The sequence below is a fragment of the Panthera leo genome, chromosome C1 (genome assembly GCF_018350215.1).
Source record: "Panthera leo isolate Ple1 chromosome C1, P.leo_Ple1_pat1.1, whole genome shotgun sequence".
NCBI classification, from domain to species: domain Eukaryota; kingdom Metazoa; phylum Chordata; class Mammalia; order Carnivora; family Felidae; genus Panthera; species Panthera leo.
In genome coordinates, this window is record NC_056686.1 from 105,067,924 (window position 1) to 105,087,512 (window position 19,589).

Sequence of the window (19,589 nt, forward strand, 5' to 3'; positions counted from 1 at the left end):
TCACCTTACTTTGTTGTTCTTCATGTTTGTCTTGGTTCTTTTTATCTTTTGTGCTTATATATGTATTTGAGAGTCAGCGTGTCATATTCTCCACTCCCTCCCTCCCTGACAAAAAAACACAAAAACCAAAACAAAAACTATTGACATTATTAAAAGATCAATTTAGGAATAGCTGATAATGTCATGCTATTTAGTTGTTCTACATAAAAATAATTTATTTAGTCCTTAATATTTTTCAGCAAAATTGATGGTTGCACATCAGTATGAATGTGCTTAAACTACTGAACTGTACACTTAAAAATGGTTAAGGTGGTGTATATTTTATGTTATGTGTATTTTACCACAATAAAAAAAATGGGGATAAAAAGAATCAGATTTATAGGTACTAAGAGGAAATACTTTCCTAGATATTTGAGGTATAAGGATAAAAAGCAACATAAAAACTGCATGTTGAAAGTGAGTAAAAGAATAGGGGAAAGAGTACATATTTACATTTATCTTTGGCTGCAACAGAAACTGATAATATTGGTTGTTTCTGGGGAGAGGTACTAGAAGCAGGAGTATGAGGGAAGTGTATTTTTACTGTGTGTCCTTTTAATAATGTTTGAATTTTTTTACCACATGAATACTTTTACTTTTAAGGGGCACTTAAATACAAAGGCCCTACAAGATTAAGAACTGTCCTTCCTGAAAGAAAGAAATGTAGGATGTGTTTTGAAGCATTTTACAGTTGTGAGAGGTGTAAGATAACAGATCCTTAATCATATACTATGTTCACAGCTCTTTGAGGAATGCACAGGGATGTCTGTATTCTCTCCGAGGTTGAGTTCATATCCAACAAATGACTATGTGTTCCAACTTTTAAAACTTAATGTATCTTTAGCAGTCTCCTGTTACTGAAGATTCATTATGAACCTCATCTGGAGATGTTACAGTTTATTTATTTTGTTAAGTGGACATTGTTCTTAGAACATTTACGTTGCTTTCTATTTTTAATTTTAGTTTTTTCTTTTTTTGCTGCCTTTTTCTCCTAGTTTTATTTAAATATAATTGATATATAACATTGTATTAGTTTAAGGTGTAAAACAGTGATTTGATATAGGTGTATATTGTGAAATGATTACCACCATTGCTTTCCATTTTTATCTATTTATTTTAAGTTTATTCATTTTGAGAGAGAGCGCATGCCTGCGTGGGAGCATGGAGGGGGAAGGCTGGCAGAAAGAGGCAAGAGAGAGAATCCCAAGCCGACTCCACACTGTCAGCCCAGAGCCCATGGGGCTCGAACCTGTGAACTGCGAGATCATGGATCATGACCTGAGCTGAAGTCTGGGGTCAGACACTTAAACAACTGAGCCACCTAGGCACCCCTGCTTTCCATTTAAACAGATGTTATAAATCTCTAAATCGGCACTGTCCAATACAGTAGCCACTATACACATGTGACTGTTTAAATTATGCGAAATGTGAAGGGTCTGGTATTTTCCAGAATATACCAAGAACCGTTAGGGTGCCCAGTTAGTTAAGTGTCCAACTCTTGATTTGGACATCAAGTTTGTGGGATCCAGCCTTCATTGGGCTCTGGGCTGACAGCACAGAGCCTGCTTGGGATTCATTCTCTCTCTCTCTCTCTCTCTCTCTCTCTCTCTCTCTCTTCAATAATAAAATAAATAAGCTTAAAATAAATAAACTTTAAAAAATAAACTTAAAAAATAAATAAACTTAAAAAAAACCTGTTAACTCAAGAATGAAAAAAGGCAACCCAGTTAAAAAATGGGCAAGACATTTGAATAGTTATTTCTTCAAATAAGATTCATAAATGACCAATAAATATATGGAAAGATGCTTGATGTCATTAATCATTAAGGAAATGCAAGTCAGAACCATTTTATACTAATTAAGATGGCTGTAATCAAAAAGACAGTAACAAGTGTTGATGTGGAGAAACTGGAATCCTCTATATTGCTTGTGGGATTAAAAAATGGTACAGCCACTTTGGAAGTCTTTCAGTTCCTCAAAAGGTTAAACATGGAATTACTGTATGGCCCTGCAGTTCCACTCCTAGCCGTATACCCAAGAGAAACGATAACTTGTGCCCATAGAAAAATGGCTATAGAAATGTTCAAATCAGCATTGTTAATAATAGCTAAAAAGTGGAGACAACCCAAATGTCCATCAATTGGTGAATGGATAAACAAAATATGGCATATTCATATAATGGAATATTATTCAGCCATAAAAAGGAATTTCATGTGATGAGCCACATATATGATTTCGCTTATATGAAATGTCCAGAATAGACAAATCCATAGAGACAGAAAGTAGATTAGTGGTTACTGGCAGTTAGCGGGAAGGTTGAATGGGGAATTACTGCTAATGGGTGTTTTCATCACCCCAGAAAGAAACCTTATACTCATTAGTTGGTTTTGTTCCAGGGTGATGAAAATTTTCTGGAATTAGGTGGTAGCGATAGTTGTACAACAACTTTGTGAATATACTAAAAACCACTGAATTAAACATTTATGGTATGTGAATTATATCTGAATTTTTAAAAATTTTAAATAAAATACAGAATTTACTTTCTCTGTTGGACTAGCTACATTTAATGTGCTTAGTAGCCAAATGTTAGCAGATTTAACAGTACAATATAGAACATTATCACAGCGGAAAGTTCTATTGGACAGCACTACTCAAGAATAAACATACTTTTGCTTCATTCATTGACCACATCTCATTTGTCAGATCATTCAGATAATCCATAAGCAAATTGTTGTTATAAAAATTTAAATATAATGGCACCTGGTTGGCTCATTCAGTAGAGTGTGCAACTCTTGATCTCATGGTCATGAGTTCAAGCCCCACATTGAGCATGGAGCCTACTTTAAAAAAGAAAAATAATGCAGTGAAAAACCAAAATCCTGTAAACTACCACCTATCCCAGTACTTTATCCCCAGGTAAGCACTGTCACCTATTTGCTGTGTATCTTTCTTGACCATTTAGTACTCTTAATGTATATGTTTATATATTTAGTTGTCACGTGTTATTAGTAATGCTTCTGTGATAATGTTTTTAAGTAGCTCAGTTTGTTGATTTCTTGGAAATTCTTATGTTGTCTTTTATGCTCATTTGAGTTTTTCTCATCCATAGGTGATGCTGGGAGCAGAACACCCAAAGACCAGAAGGTGAGTTGGGATGGGGAAGGTAAAGGTGAGAGGTAAGAATATGAAAATGTGAGAGGGGCGCCTGGGTGGCTCAGTCGGTTAAGCATCCGACTTCGGCTCAGGTCACGATCTCGCGGTCCGTGAGTTCGAGCCGCGTGTCGGGCTCTGGGCTGATGGCTCAGAGCCTGGAGCCTGCTTCCGATTCTGTGTCTCCCTCTCTCTCTGCCCCTCCCCTGTTCATGCTCTGTCTCTCTCTGTCTCAAAAATAAATAAAATGTTAAAAAAAAAAAAATTTTTTTTTTTTAAATTAAAAAAAAAAGAAAATGTGAGAAACTTCTGGCCTGACCAGTCGCTTCAGCCATCAACATAATCATCCACTCTGTAATCAGTCCTGTGGGTTCCAGTCCTTTAGTAGATGTTCTAAGGATGCAAAAGAGGTTACTTAGAAATGCATGCACAAGTGCTATATGAATGTAGAATTTGGTGGCGACCAGCTAGGTGAGATTAACCAAGGAAGGCTCCCTGAAGCTGATCTCTGAACCAGATTTATAAGAAAGGGCAGTTTCGCCTGATAAAGTAACCATGACCTTCCAAATATAGCTCATTTTATTTTTTTGAAAGACAAGTTCTTATTCTCAAGTCTAAGCCATGCTATTTTTTTAATTAAAAAGATATTTTATTTTGAGAGAAAAGGGGAGAGAGGGCGCGCGCGCGCGCGCACACACACACACACACACACACACACACACACACACGGGTGGGGGAGGGGCAGAGACAGAAGAGAGAGACAGAGCTCCATCTCAGGAACTGCGAGATCATGTCCTAAGCCAAAATCAGGAGTCCGATGCTTTACCAACTGAGCCACCCAAGTGCCTTTAACCCATGCTATTTTAAAACTTGTTTCCCTCATCATCTTTCTTACAGCTCCGTGAGGCTATGGCTGCCTTAAGAAAGTCAGCTCAAGATGTCCAGAAGTTCATGGATGCTGTCAACAAAAAGAGCAGCTCCCAAGATCTACATAAAGGTTAGGGTCAGGAGGTTCCCCGGTATAGGTGGGGGAGTGAATTCCTACAGAGATTTCATGGATAACTGGCTTTGGTTTAGCATCTCAGAATCCTCCTTCACCTCTTTTGGGTTCTTTAAAATATTTTTTTCTTTTTTCATTTTATTTATTTTAGAGTGTGCAAGCTGGGGAAAGGGGCATGGGTGGGCAGAGAGAGAGAGAATGTTAAGCGGGATCCATGCTCAGCACAGAGCCTGATGTGGGGCTTGATCCCAGGACCTTGGGATCATGACCTGAGCTGAAATCAACACTTGGACGCTCAACCAGCTGAGCCTCCCTGGCGCCCCTCTGTTGGGTTCTTTAGACACCAAAGGTTTTCCTTGTCTGCTTAAGTCTTTTGTCTGCTGATTTTCCGATGTGCGTATTATCCAAATACCATTTTAGCTCTGTGGTCAGGACTACTTCTAGATAGAGATTAGAAGAGAGTAACTCAGGGGTGCCTGGGTGGCTCATTCAGTTAAGCGTCCGACTTCAGCTCAGGTCATGATCTCGCAGTTCATAAGTTAAAGCCCTGCATCGGGCTCTGTGCTGACAGCTCAGAGCCTGGAGCCTGCTTCGGATTCTGTTTCTCCCTCTCTCTCTCTGCCCCTCCCCCGCTCACACTCTGTCTCTCTGTCTCTCTCTCAAAAATAAATAAAAACTTAAAAAAAAAAAAAAGCAACTCAAACTCTTGTAAAGAGGTCTGAAGAAAGCTTTATTGAATGGGGCTGTTATTAGATCCCCTGCAGAAAAATGTTTTGTAAATGCTACTTAGCATTTAATGAGTATAATTAATATTGTTAATAAAGAGCTAGAGACACTTGATGTGAGATGTTCTTGTTAATGTGAATTTCAATTTTTGCAAGTTTTTCCTATTGGCATAAATAGTTGAATCATGTATAGTTTTTTGTGTCTGCCTGAGAGAGCCCCAGAAGTGATAAGGATCATTGATTACCCCATTTTCCATGGTTACTATATTATACCCTCTTTACTTTTCCATTCACGTTCCCAGTCTATGCCATATCTCTTTAGAACAACTTTGCTCTATTCTGTAGGAACCTTGAGTCAGATGTCTGGAGAACTGAGCAAAGATGGTGACCTAATAGTCAGCATGCGCATCCTGGGCAAGAAGAGAACTAAGACATGGCACAAAGGCACCCTTATTGCCATCCAGACGGTCGGTATGTTCAAGCTAGAAGAAGAGCTAATGAAAGGCAACCTGCAGGTCTCCATTGCCGATCATTTCTTTTCCCCCAGCCTTGCCTTTTGTCTCCCATGTAGTAGTCCTATTTACATGGAAACCAATGGTTTTTAAAATTTTTTTGTGTATCTTTTCTTTTTACTCAGGACCAGGAAAGAAGTACAAGGTGAAATTTGACAACAAAGGGAAGAGTCTACTGTCAGGGAACCATATTGCCTATGATTACCACCCTCCTGCTGACAAGCTGTTTGTGGGCAGTCGAGTGGTGGCCAAGTACAAGGATGGGAATCAGGTCTGGCTCTATGCTGGCATTGTAGCTGAGACACCAAACGTCAAAAACAAGCTCAGGTACCTGGACAGAGGATTGTAAAGAGAGTGAAGTCCAGTAGAGTGACTATTCGATCATAGATCTCACAATTAGCTTTTGTGTTCAGTCCCCAGTGGCCAGAAACCCTTGCTCTTTCTGTGCCACAGCAGTCATGTGGGTGATCCTTCTTTTTTTCTTTTTTTTCTCAAGGAGAAAACTTGGAGGAAAACTAAGAGAGGCATCAAGATTGTTAGGATAATAGGAAGGAAGGGAAGACTAAATGGTTTTAGCAGAATACGAACCTGGTAGTGGAACAAGAATAAATAACTGTTGGAAAAGTGGAGATAAGTTGGTTAGATTGAGAGGCTTCCTAACCCTTGGAAGGAACGGTAATAGGAAGAAAGTAGTAGACTGGAACATCTTCACAAGAGTGTGTCCTATTTGTGATCAAGAGTGGAAACTATGATTTCTGTAGGTCGTGCTAAAAAATATCAGAACCCCTGATCTTTCTACCATCACCTTCCTTACAGGTTTCTCATTTTCTTTGATGATGGGTACGCTTCCTATGTCACACAATCTGAACTGTATCCCATTTGCCGGCCACGTGAGTGTCCCTCCCTTTTTTCTGAGTTCCATCCATTTCCATCTCTACCTTGTATTTCTTAAGATAATCAGTTGAAAAGCCCTGATATTTTTGGTGCTTCTGTCTCAAAGAGTGTAAGTTTGATTAATATCCTTTGGGAGATCAGTTCTATTTGTCCATCTCTAGTGCTGCTGGGGCCTTTATAGCCAAATAGTGGCACACTAAGAGATCATGACGGACTTTCAGTGGATGCTTGTATTGTAGCATGTTTTCGTTTCATTTCTAAATGGAATAAGTGTTACTTCTTTCCTAGTCTCATGCTTCATCTAACATTTGTATATATCTGTATAAATCTGCTTTCTGTAGAAGCTGTGTTAGATGGAAGCTTCATGCTGTCCTCTACACTCGTGTCTCTGGCTTGGGAATAGACTGTTACAAAGCAGTTATTTTTAATTACAGAAGAGTCAACTAACACTGCTGTGTTTCCGCATAACATGGCAGTAAATGCATTCAGGGTCCATAGAAGTAGCCTGATAGAATGAGAAGGAAGGACGAATATTTTTTTTTTTATCAATTTCATGATGCCGCCTGAGCTTTTTTTTGATTTATCTCTAGACTTATATAAAGTTAGCAAGAATTTCCACTTGAATTTTCCTTTTTTTTTTTTAAGTTTTTATTTATTTTGAGAGAGAGAGAGTGGGGAAGGGGCAGAGAGAGAGGGAGAGAGAGAGTTCCAAGCAGTTTCAACACTGTCCGCACAGAGTCCGATGCAGGGGATCAGACTCACGAACCGTGAGACCCTGACCTGAGCCAAAACCAAGAATCGGATGCTTAACCAACTGAGCCACCCAGGCGCCCCTCCACTTGAATTTTCCTAAACCAAACATCCATTTTTATGAAATGAGTGACTCATCTCTATTTGCATATTGCCTGCTTAGTATTTACCTGATCTGTGTGTGCACTTACACATTAGGTTCAGGACTTTCAGGTAGTCTTGGTTTTGCTTCCTTAAGGTTATGTTTTCTTCATTTATTTTTTCTCTCCCTCCCAACTTGAAAAATACCCAACATCTCCTGGCCAACCATTCATTTTTTCCTATCAAAACATGCCTTGGGACACCTGGCTGACTCACTGGGTGTAAAGATTACTTTAAAAAAAAAAAAAAAAGACCCGTCTTACCTGCCCTCTCTGAGCCTTCATTCTTCTTTGGGACAGTGAAAAAGACATGGGAGGACATAGAAGACATCTCCTGCCGAGACTTCATAGAGGAGTACATCACAGCCTACCCCAACCGCCCTATGGTGCTACTCAAGAGTGGCCAGCTTATCAAGACTGAGTGGGAAGGCACATGGTGGAAGTCCCGGGTCGAGGAGGTGGACGGCAGCCTAGTCAGGATCCTCTTCCTGGTACTGTTGTTCCCCCGTGGTTTGGAGGAAGGGTCAGGGTGGCATGGGAGAGCATAAGAGGCAGTAATGAGGATGATTTTGTCGTCCTCCATAACTTTCTTCTTTCTTGTCCTCCTCCCTGTTCTCACCATTTCGGGTCAGATTTTGCTTCGTCCTTTTGTATTTTTCTGTGATGGTTATTGAAGATAAATTCCCTGAATTTAATTATGATGCTAATCTGCATGTTGGTTTGTTTTTTTGTTTTTTTTTTTCTTCCTAAGGATACTCCTATTGTACGTAAGCACACAGCAGGCAGTTCGACTTGTTCAGGGTCAGGGTTTTAGTAGAATAGACAAAAAGGAGGCATCAAGGAATTAGGGGTTGATGACCTTTCAAGGCCCAGGTTAACTCTTGGATCTTCTGTACATGTCCTGTTTCCCCCTCTCATACTTTTCTTAGAATTACAGTCCTTTTTGTTCCTAAGGCCTTACGATCCTTGTCACGCTTTGTAGAGTCAATATAAACACCTGTCTCTCCCGTAATTTCCTAAGGAGTGTATGATGGCTGTCATGGAGCCTGGAACATAAGTTTATTGACTAGGTAGGGAATTGGGGACTCATCAGAGAGATTTCCTTCAAGGAGGCACATGGAGGCGTATTCTCCACAGATGGCAGGATAGATTCTAGCCTTTAACCCGTTTCCCTCTATCCTTCACTCCTCCCGATCCCCTAGGATGACAAAAGATGCGAATGGATCTATCGAGGCTCCACACGGCTAGAGCCCATGTTCAGCATGAAGACCTCCTCAGCCTCCGCACTAGAGAAGAAGCAAGGGGGACCGCTCAGGACACGTCCAAATATGGGTATGTCCTGAAGTACCCTGGGGGAGGAAAGAAATGGACAAAAGCAAAGGAGATTACACACAAAAGCTGCTCTTTGTTTACCAGCATGACACTAGTGACTCCCTGGAAACGGGACCTGTGCCCTGAGTTTCCAGTTGTGGCACTGGGTTTGTGGTGCTGCCCCCACACGCCGTGGCTCTGATTCTTTCTAAACGACCCCATACAGATCTGAAACGACTGGCTTAGGTTAGGGGTAGAGGTGGTAGTAGTTGCCCCTGTTGTCCACACGAGGATAACTGCTTTGTATGTTATCCATGGACTTTTTTTAAAGCCAAAAGCGCTTTTGTTTTCACATGTTCCTGGCATACTTTCTGGTTGAGTTTTCCTGATAACATGAGTTGATCAAAGAATATGTTTTTATAAGTTTTCACTAAAGTGTAACATAATTACTAACGTAAATCATTTGGGGCAGGAAGATAAAGTATTATTTGAGTCAAAGCCAGCCTGTGCCAGTATTTTCACTCTTTGGTGTAAATCATGAGAACCAAGGGTCTTAACACTCAGAATGTTGCTACTTTTTCACATTATGTAAACTGAGAACATGTATGCATGAATATATATGACGCAGCTGTCATCTTCAGTGGTCAATATCCTTTTTCCTATATAGGTGCTGTGAGGAGCAAAGGCCCTGTGGTCCAGTACACCCAGGATCTGACCAGTACTGGGACCCAGTTCAAGCCAACGGAGCCCCCACAGCCTACAGCCCCTCCTGCTCCCCCTGCCCCACCCGCTCCCCCTGCCCCCCCTGCTCCCCCTGTGTCCCCGCAGGCAGGTGACAATGAGTGAGTGATATTTTTTCTTATTTGCTAGTTTCTTCCATATTGCATTTCCATATCCTTTACTGTATGATGTCTGATCTCCTAGCAGCTTGGAAAGTCAGCTTGCCCAATCTCGGAAGCAGGTAGCCAAAAAGAGCACATCCTTCCGACCAGGATCTGTGGGCTCTGGTCATTCCTCCCCTACATCTCCTGCACTCAGTGAAAATGTTCCTGCTGGGAAACCTGGGAGCAACCAGACATATAGGTGAGAAACTCCCAGGCTCTCTGTGGGGAGGTGGCAGTGTGGACTAGATGGTCACTGTATGGAGACGTTATTTGGCTCCAAGGTGCTTAGTTAAGGTTATAATGGTGAGGAGTTTGAACTTGAAAGGACAGCTTTAACCTGGAAAGTTTCCAAGAAACAGAATGTAAAATAATTGAATTAGGAACTAAGTGCCAAGAAATAAGGAATCACTAGAAAGTCATTTGTTAAAACTTGTCACTGAATGTGGCATCATCATTGGTACAATAGAAAGGGATCACTATTGCCTCTTTCTTTGAATCACAGGAATTAGTAAAGATATCTGTAGGACACACAAAAGGGGAAAAAGCATTGGTAGAAGACTAGACTCTACTTCCATAATTCACAGGCCAAAAACGTGTTAGGAAAAAAGGTACACTGTTGAGGTAGAGATATTCTCAGTCAGTGAGGAGTAACCGGGGCCCTTCATTGTCCAGGTTTGGTGAAGCGATGGGAAACCTGACAGCTTCAAGAGCACAGCTGTTTGGGAGACAAGTGGGTTAGCCAGCTTCAGGGGTCCGTACGCAGCAGGGAGGTCCTGTTGCTGTCTTACCTGATCTCTTGCGTGTCATTTGCAGATCACCTTTAGGCCCAACAGCCTCTGCCCCAGCAGCGCCCCCAGCACCTCCCGTGCCCCCAGCCTTCCATGGCATGTTAGAACGGGCCCCAGCGGAGCCCTCCTACCGTGCCCCCATGGAGAAGCTCTTCTATTTACCTCATGTGTGCAGCTATACGTGTCTGTCTCGAGTTAGACCTATGAGAAGTGCACAGTACCGGGGCAAGAACCCACTGCTGGTCCCGCTGCTCTATGACTTCCGGCGGATGACAGCCCGTCGCCGAGTTAACCGCAAGATGGGCTTTCATGTGATCTATAAGACACCCTGTGGCCTCTGCCTTCGGACAATGCAGGAGATTGAACGCTATCTTTTTGAGACTGGCTGTGACTTCCTCTTCCTGGAGATGTTCTGTTTGGATCCATATGTTCTTGTGGACCGCAAGTTTCAGCCCTATAAACCTTTTTACTACATTCTGGACATCACCTATGGGAAGGAAGATGTCCCCCTATCCTGTGTCAATGAGATTGACACAACCCCCCCACCCCAGGTGGCCTACAGTAAGGAACGAATCCCGGGCAAGGGTGTTTTCATTAACACAGGCCCAGAATTTCTGGTCGGCTGTGACTGCAAGGATGGGTGCCGTGACAAGTGAGTTGGGAGGGTAATTGCTGGCCCTGTCCCCAACTTCATTATCCTTGCCTTTTCTCTCCATCTCTTCCTTTGTCTTATATCTGCATTCCTTCCCCCCCCCCCCCCCCCCCCTTTACTTCCTCCCTTAGCTGGATCTCCTGCCGGGAAGGCTGGAGTCTAACTTGGCCCCCACTGCATGACCCTGGGTACCTGTGTCCTGTGTTTGTTTCTTTCTCTGATTCTCCTTTTTCCTTTGTGTCCCTCCCATCGTGCTTTCAATTGCCATTGGTTTCATTCTGTCTTATTCTCACTCTGCTGTGTTTTCCTGTCTTTTCCTTATTCATTTACATGTATGACAGAAGAAAAGGAAACTTCACTACCACCTCCCTGCGCTTCTGTAGTACTTCCTACCTCTAAAGGAAGCCTCACAGCTCTAGCCATTGTCCCCTTCTGTCTTACTCAGGTCCAAGTGTGCCTGTCACCAGCTAACTATCCAGGCCACAGCCTGTACCCCAGGCGGCCAGATCAACCCTAATTCTGGCTACCAGTACAAGAGACTAGAAGAGTGTCTGCCCACAGGGTAAGTAGGGGAAAGCAAAGCACTTCAGAGACATTTCTAAACATTGGAACCAAAAATAGAGTAACCGAAACCAGGTATTTTATCAGTTAAACCTTATTTACTGAATTTCCAACACGTTTCTTCCTCAGACTTTCCTTGAAATGAAGACATAAGATTGAATAGAATCTAGCAATTGCAGTTAAAGATGATCTTAACTTCATAGTGTGTGTATATCCTAACAGACTGCAGTTACTCTGGGAAGTGAGATCTGTTCAGAGAGAAGTAAGCAGAGACCTGATTATATAGGACTTTTGTATATCAGAATAAAAATTAGAACCGGGGCACCTGGGTGACTCAGTCGGTTAAGCGTCCGACTTCAGCTCAGGTCATGATCTCACAGTCCGTGAGTTCGAGCCCCGCGTTGGGCCCTGTGCTGACAGCCCAGAGCCTGGAGCCGGCTTCAGATTCTGTGTCTCCCTCTTTCTCTGCCCCTCCCCTGCTCATGGTCTGTCCCTCTCACTCTCAAAAATGAATAAATATTAAAAAAAAAAAAAATTAGAACCAAATTCATGGTGCACTAGGAAGTTGTTTGAGAATTTTAAGCAGGCAAATGATGCCATCTGCCTTTTTTTTTTAATGTTTTGTTTTAAATTTTATTTTGAGAGCGAGAGAACAGGAGGGGCAGAGAGAGAATCCCAAGCAGGCTCCACACCCAGTGCATAGAGCCCAGTGAGGGGCTTGATCTCACAACAGCAAGATCATCACCCGAGCTGATATCAGCAGTTGGATGCTTAACTGACTGAGCCACCAAGGCGCCCTGATTCCATCTGCCTTTTGAAAGTTACTATGGCTACTGTATAGAGACTAGGGCTTAGGACAGCAAAAGTAAAATTAGGAAGTCCACTTAGGAGATAATTATGGGAATACAGGTGAGAAGCAGTGGTTGCTGGGGCTTTACTAGAGTACACGTGGCAGTGGAGACGAAAGAGGGTAGATTTGATCGAGGCCTGTGTGACTCAGTTAAGCATCTGACTCTTGATTTCAGTTTAGGTCATGAGCTCATGGTTTGTGGGTTCGACCCCACGTTGGTCTCTGATCTGACAGTGCAGAGCCTGCTTGGGATTCTTGCTCTCCCTCTCTCTCTACTCCTCTTCTCCCCCCTCGAAATAAAGAAACAAACATTTTTTTAAAAAAAGAGGGTAGATTCGGGATGCATTTGGAGATAGAGCTCCAGAACTTGATAGATTGACTGGACTGGGAGGGAAGCAGCAGAATCCAGGACAAGTACTCTAAACTTTATAGTGGGGCAGCAAAGTGGGTGTTGGTGCTTTTTATTAAGATAGAAGGCTAGGGGAGTGGTAATCTGGTTGAAACTCATCTTTTGGCCGTGTTGTGTTTGCGGTGCCTCCTAGGCAATCCAAGGAGAAATGTCAGAAAGACAGTGAGGTTTCTGGAGAGAAGCATAAGGGCTGGACATAAAGAATTAGGAATCGGGCACCTGGGTGGCTCAGTCTGTTAAGTGTCCAACTTCGGTCAGGTCATGATCTCACCATTTGTGAGTTCGAGCCCCGAGTCGGGCTCTGTGCTGACCGCTCGGAGCCTGGAGCCTGCTTTGGATCTCTGGGATTCTGTGTCTCCCTCTATTGCCCTCTGCCCCTCCCCCACTCACACTTTGTGTGTGTCTGTCTCTCAAAAACAAATAAACATTAAAAAAAAGAAGAATTAGGAATCCTGAGCACAGGGGTGGTACATAAAGCCTGGATGAGTTCACCCAGAGAGAATATTGATAACAGAAGAGATAAGCCCTGGGCCCTCTAACTAAAGACTGAGCAGAGGAGGTGAAGCCAGCATGTAAAGGAAAGAGGAAGACAATGAAAGAGTGGGGTAAAACTTGGTAAAATGGTTATATGTGAACATGGAAACTAATAAACCTGTGTTCAGGATACATAATTAACAGGAGAAGAAAAACATCAATAAAGTAATTCAGAAATTTTCACATAGTGGAAAATGGGAAATGTTTCCAAATGGAAAATGCCAGTCACGGCCCAGCATAAAGGATGAAAACAGAGCCCCACTAAAACACAGGATAATAAAATGTAATCATTGTGTCCACAGAACACTGAAGACAAAAAAAGTCCTAAAAGCTTCTAGAGAAGAGAAGTAGACCACAAAAATAAAAGACTCAGCATATCTTCAGCCTTCTCAAAATGACATAGGGAGCTAGATGGAAATTAAGGACTCTTTTCAGAATTCTAAGGGGAAATTATTTCTAACCTAGAGTTCTAAATCCCAGGCCAGCAGTTTTAAGTGTGAAAGTAAGCTAAAGGCATTTTTTAGACATGAAATACCTCAAAATTGTCCATTATTCCCTTTCTCAGAAAGTTACTGGAATTGTTTGCCAAAATAAGGGGGAAAGTCAAGAGAGAAGAAAGCATGCTGATCCAGGAAAGAGAGGCTCTACCTCAAAAGAGGATTGAGGGGGAATCCCACAGACGGTGGAGTGAAGGGGGCTTCCAGGCTGACAGCCGTGCCCTGGACACCGCGGCCAGTGTGAGCAGGGCAGCCCCAGCTGGGAGGGAAGCTCTGGGAAGATGGGTTTGGTAGGAAACCTGGTATGTCTGAGCATCTTCGCAGGAGACTGAGGCTACCAGGGAAGTCAGATGAATTTGTGCTGAATGCAAATTGCAAATGAAGCAAAGGAAAAGACAGTTAATTAGCTTTAGCTGCATCACTGTATCATGTATGTTTTAATTATAATCAAAAAATTTGAATCTTCCAGTGATGTTTAGATTTGCTAATGCTGGGCAGTAGATGAACGTTCATTGTATCTTTTTTCCTGTTTGAAATGTTTCATAAAAATATTTTCATATAACCACAAATAATACATCACTTCCCTGCCTGAAACTTTAATAGCTTCCCATTGTGCTGTAGATTTCATTCTAACTGTTAATCTTGGGTCACAAGACCCTGTGCTATCTGGCCCCTTCGTATCTCTCTCCCTCCAAAATTGTTCCAGCCACACTGATACTCTTTAGTTCCTGGATCCAGTCTGCCCAGTGTGTGCCAGCCTACCTCAAGGGCCTTTGTACATGCTGTGCCCTCTGCTTGCCATCCGCCCTCTGTTCTTTGCATGGTTATCTTCTTTAACCTTGAGCTCTCGGCTTTAATCGCACCTCCTCAAAAGAGACCTTTCTTGGTCACTCTAAAACTAGGTCGTTTTCACTCCCTTAATTCTCTCGTTGAGCACCCTGTTTGTATTCTTTATACCAGCTGGGCTGCTTTCATTTATGTTTTGACTTGCTTTTCTGTTTTTTCCCTTTAGCACGTAAGCTCCATGAGGATGGGGACCGGTCTTGCTCACCATGTAGCCAGCTTACCCAGGGCCTGGCACATAGTAATCACTCAAATTTTGTTGAATGATATTCAGTGTAGCTACTCTGAAAGTTTCCTATGGTGGTGATTAGACCTAAGTCCAAATCCTCACTTTTCCATTCTTAGCTGATCTTGTTTTATTAGGTGTAAACAGAGGATAGGACCATGAACACCCCCCCATCCCCACTGAGGTTTTAAGGGACCTAACAAAGTTGTTTCTTGATAAGTTGCTAGTGACATGGTATGTTCAGTTTGTGAAGATTCATTGAGCTGTAAACATGTACATGAACAGTACATGGGTACTTCTGTGTATATTATGCTTTTGTAGTTTTTGTTTTTTTTTTTTTTTAAGTGGTGTCTATACCCAGTGTGGGGCTCCAAATCACAGCCCCGGGATTGAGTTGTGTGCTCTGCCAACTGAGCTGGCCAGGCGCCCCACTTTGTAGTTAATTTTTTAAGTTAAAAATTTAACACTCTTACAGGGCTGCTTTGAGGATAGAGTAGGATAGAGTATGTAAAGCATAATGCCAAACGCAAAGTAAATGTTCAGTGACCAGAAGTTGTTCTTACCATCTTTGTCCAAAGGGATAGGACTAATGTCATCACCTCTGTAATTATACTGGTGTCATCTTACCAAAAATAGATGTTTCCCTTAAATCTGCTTATCAAGAAAATAAGTAAAATCCTAACACTGAACAAAGTAGATGGAGCAGAAAAATTGGTACTAACTTCAGTAGTTTATTTTTTAAATAAACTGTGCACTTCCTTAAACTTGATAGAATATGAGCTCCTTGAGAGGAAAGATTGTGATTTTTTTTTCCATTGTCAGGTTTGCAGTATGTAGCACAGCTCTTGGTGTTTAGTAAATGTTCATGAAATAAAAGAATGAAAATCAGCTTTACCAGAAGAGCCCCGTGAACGTTTGTTCCAACTCCTTCTCTCTAGTCTCTTTCAGGATCTGTCATACTGGTTTCTGCTTTCCTCACGTATCTTTATTTTATATATCTATTTCTGCACATTGATGTGGCTTATCTACTGATTTTTTTTTTTTAATGTTTATTTTTGAGAGAGAGCGAGCGTGAGCAAGGGAGGGCCAGAGAGAGAGGGAGATACAGAATCTGAAGCAGGCTCTCGGCTCTGAGCTGTCAGCACAGAGCCTGATGCAGGGCTCAAACTCACAAGCTGTGGAGATCATGACCTGAGCCAAAGTCGGACACTTAACTGACTGAGCCACCCAGGTGCCCTGCCTATCTACTGATTTTAATGGCTCTTAACCTGTATTCACATCAGTTTGCTTGGCTTTTCTCCAGGCAGTAGACATTCTGGTATTCACTGTTACTAGTGCCATAAATACCTGTATAAATCACTTTTCCCTGTTCTGAATTACTTCCTTGGGCTATATTCCCAGATGAATCAAAGAGCATAAACAGTTCAGTAAATTCACTCACTTAGATCATTACCTAATAAGTGATGATACCTCAAGAGTCGTAACAGTTCTGTTACAATTAACAGGACTGCGTGGATGCTCTAGTGATCACGTTATGACTGATTTTATTGTAACTTCCTCCCAGAGTTTATGAGTGTAACAAACGTTGTAAATGTGACCCAAACATGTGCACAAACCGGTTGGTGCAACACGGGCTCCAGGTTCGGCTACAGCTATTCAAGACGCAGAACAAGGGCTGGGGTATTCGCTGCTTGGATGACATTGCCAAAGGATCCTTCGTCTGTATTTATGCAGGTTGGTGATGAAAGAGTTGCCCCTGGGGTTAGGACACCACGGGGAATTGAATCAGACAGAGGGTGAATGAGAATAAAATGCTTGACACGAGAACTTGGGAGTAAGAGGAGGCCATGATTTTCTTCTGTAAAGAACATGACAAGTGATGTGCCTGTCGGGGTGGACCAGGGAGGGACAGAAGGACAAGCAAGAAAAGGGGTGAAAGTGGACAGAGGATTTTTCAGACGAGGGATGTGGGAGCAGAGTCCAGTACGTCATTTTATCCCACATCACCCTCCTCCACCCAGAGGCTTTCAGCATAGCTGCAGATGCCCTTTTGGTAAACCAAGTGAAGAGGCAGAAAGGGATGGTAGAGAGGGCAGGATTTGAAACCAGAGTAAAGCTCCCCAGCCTCTCGTGACGACCCCGAGGAGGAGGGCATCATCAGAGACAAGGGAGAGCCCATGATGGAGGTGTTTTTGACTGTGTGCTGCTGGGCTAGGTATTGTGGGAAGGACCCCTACACTCTCTAAAAGATCCTCATAACCCTAGAAGGCCTTTAATTCTCTTCATTCCCAGGCAAGATCCTGACAGATGACTTTGCGGACAAGGAGGGCCTGGAGATGGGTGATGAGTACTTTGCCAATCTGGACCATATCGAGAGTGTGGAGAACTTCAAGGAAGGATATGAGAGTGATGCCCCCTGTTCGTCCGACAGCAGCGGGGTGGACTTGAAGGACCAGGAAGATGGCAACAGCGGTACAGAGGATCCCGAAGAGTCCAATGACGACAGTTCCGATGATAACTTCTGTAAAGATGAGGACTTCAGTACCAGCTCTGTGTGGCGCAGCTATGCTACCCGGAGGCAGACCCGGGGCCAAAAGGAAAACGGACTGTCTGAGACGGCTTCCAAGGACTCCCGCCCCCCAGACCTTGGGCCCTCCCATATTCCTGTCCCTCCAGCGATCCCTGGGGGTGGCTGCAATCCGCCTTCCTCTGAAGAGACACCCAAGAATAAGGTGGCCTCATGGTTGAGCTGCAATAGTGTCAGTGAAGGTGGCTTTGCTGACTCTGATAGCCGTTCATCCTTCAAGACTAACGAAGGTGGGGAAGGCCGGGCTGGGGGAGGCAGAGGGGAGGCTGAGAAGGCCTCCACCTCAGGGCTAGGCTTCAAGGATGAGGGAGACCTCAAGCAGGCCAAGAAAGAGGTAAGTGGTGGCAGAAGACTCTCAGAGCGGGAGTTTTTGTAGAACTTTGGTAATGGAACAACTTGACATGGCACACTGATTCTTCACGTGTAGATCATTTATTGGATGTTTATTTCTGTGGCAAACCTGATTATCTTCCCCCTGCACCCAACACATTCCTGGTGCTTAAAGAACCAAGTTATTATTTTTTTATTTTTATTTTTTAATGTTTATTTTTGAGAGAGAGCACAAATGGGGGAGGGACAGAGAGAGAGAGGGAGAAAGTTTGAAGCAGGCTCTGAGCTGTCAGCACAGAGCCCGACACGGGGCTCGAGCCCAGAGACTGGGCTGTGAGATCATGGCCTGAGCTGAAGTCGGATGCCCAACTGACTGAGCCACCCAGGCACCCAAGAACCAAATTACTTTTTAAATCAATCCGGGGGAGCGAAAGTGTCTGGTTCATTCCGAAGTAAAGGATTTATAAGTAATTTTTTTTTAACTTAGTGTTATGTCAAGTTATCTACAACATTGCTGTTTTTTGTTAGAGTTAAAAACCAAGAATTGATTATAGATGTATTTTTAATGATGTTGAAACTTAACATATCACAGGTGGTGAACTCTTGTCCTTGTAAAATCTGCCCACGGTGTTTGCCTTGAGTGTGTTATGGTCTGTCATTGGGAAGGTTTAGAGAACCCTTCTCAGGGGGTGTCCTGATGAGAACACAGTTGTTACTGTTGAGCTGCAGAGGAATCTCTTTAGTGTACTTCTCACTGGCCGATGTCTTTGGAGGTCATTTGAGATGAACTCTGATTGTTGGACCTGTCACCCAGCGCCATGAAAACATCTAACCCTTCACTTGCTCTTTTCCAGGACCCCGATGACCGAAACAAGATGTCCTTGTAAGTGCTGCTGTTTCTGACCTGTTTCCAAATCTGTCTTCTCTCAAGCCTGTAAAAGAAGCCTGCCCTCTCCCACTCATGTTCAGTCTCTCTCTCTTAAAAAAAAATGGATAAATGTTAAAAAAAATTTTTTTTTTAAAGGGGCACCTGGGTGGCTCAGTCGGGTAAGCGTCCGACTTCAGCTCAAGTCATGATCTTATGGTTTGTGGGTTTGAGCCCCGTATCAGGCCCTGCACTGACAGCTCAAAGCCTGGAGCCTGTTTCAGATTCTGTGTCTCCCTCTCTCTCTGCCCTCCCCCACTTGTGCTCTTTCTCTGTCTCTTAAAAAAAAAAAAAAAAAAAAAGAATAAATGTTAAAAAAAAAAAAAAGCCTAAGAAACAGCCAGTAATCTGATCCCCTCTTATTCCTTCCCCTCCCTTTAGAATCACTGAAAGCTCTCGAAATTATGGTTACAATCCTTCTCCCATGAAACTTGAAGGACTTCGCCGCCCACCTAGTAAGACTAGTATGCATCAGAGCCGACGACTCATGGCCTCTGCTCAGTCCAACGCTGATGTAAGTAACCTTGTTCCTCAAGCTGTACCTCCCCCAGCCTTGTGTTTGGCGCTGAGTCTGAGGAATATTCCCCTCACCGTCTCGGGTCCTTGATGATAATTACCAATATATCCCTTCTTATTTCTTTGGCTGTGACTTCCTGCCTTGTCTTTCTTTGCCCAGCGTCTAGTCTTTCTCTTGCTGTAGTCTTAGCCTCTTCCTGCCTGACCGTAGGAAGAGCAAGAACTTGAGTGGGTCCTCACCATTTACTCTTCTTTCTTCTCACTCTTCTGTTTTCCAGGATGTCTTAACACTGTCCAGCAGCACAGAAAGCGAGGGGGAAAGTGGGACCAGCCGGAAGCCCACCACCGGCCAGACTTCAGCCACAGCAGTGGACAGCGATGATATCCAGACCATCTCCTCTGGCTCTGAAGCAGATGACTTTGAGGACAAGAAGAACATGTCTGGTAGTCTAGAATGTTAGGGGTG

The 19,589-nt window shown here is 43.1% G+C and overlaps 1 protein-coding gene across 5 annotated transcripts in view; it reads left to right on the plus strand.

Moving 5' to 3' along the window:
* The window catches only part of SETDB1 (SET domain bifurcated histone lysine methyltransferase 1), a 34,483-nt gene that overhangs the window by 13,321 nt on the left and 1,573 nt on the right, over positions 1-19,589 (plus strand). For 2 of the 5 annotated variants that reach the window (XM_042953879.1, XM_042953877.1), the window contains exons 4-19: positions 3,149-3,183; positions 4,087-4,186; positions 5,260-5,385; positions 5,552-5,753; positions 6,243-6,316; positions 7,511-7,701; positions 8,413-8,542; positions 9,189-9,363; positions 9,446-9,604; positions 10,219-10,845; positions 11,291-11,407; positions 16,330-16,499; positions 17,058-17,686; positions 18,537-18,565; positions 18,989-19,121; positions 19,402-19,567. In XM_042953879.1, the coding sequence (XP_042809813.1) occupies positions 3,149-3,183; positions 4,087-4,186; positions 5,260-5,385; positions 5,552-5,753; positions 6,243-6,316; positions 7,511-7,701; positions 8,413-8,542; positions 9,189-9,363; positions 9,446-9,604; positions 10,219-10,845; positions 11,291-11,407; positions 16,330-16,499; positions 17,058-17,686; positions 18,537-18,565; positions 18,989-19,121; positions 19,402-19,567 (3,063 nt within the window). Of the gene's footprint in view, positions 1-3,148; positions 3,184-4,086; positions 4,187-5,259; positions 5,430-5,551; positions 5,754-6,242; positions 6,317-7,510; positions 7,702-8,412; positions 8,543-9,188; positions 9,364-9,445; positions 9,605-10,218; positions 10,846-11,290; positions 11,408-13,764; positions 13,937-16,329; positions 16,500-17,057; positions 17,687-18,536; positions 18,566-18,988; positions 19,122-19,401; positions 19,568-19,589 lie in introns of those variants that run through there. The other 3 variants (XM_042953880.1, XM_042953881.1, XM_042953882.1) reach the window with 3 other exon arrangements.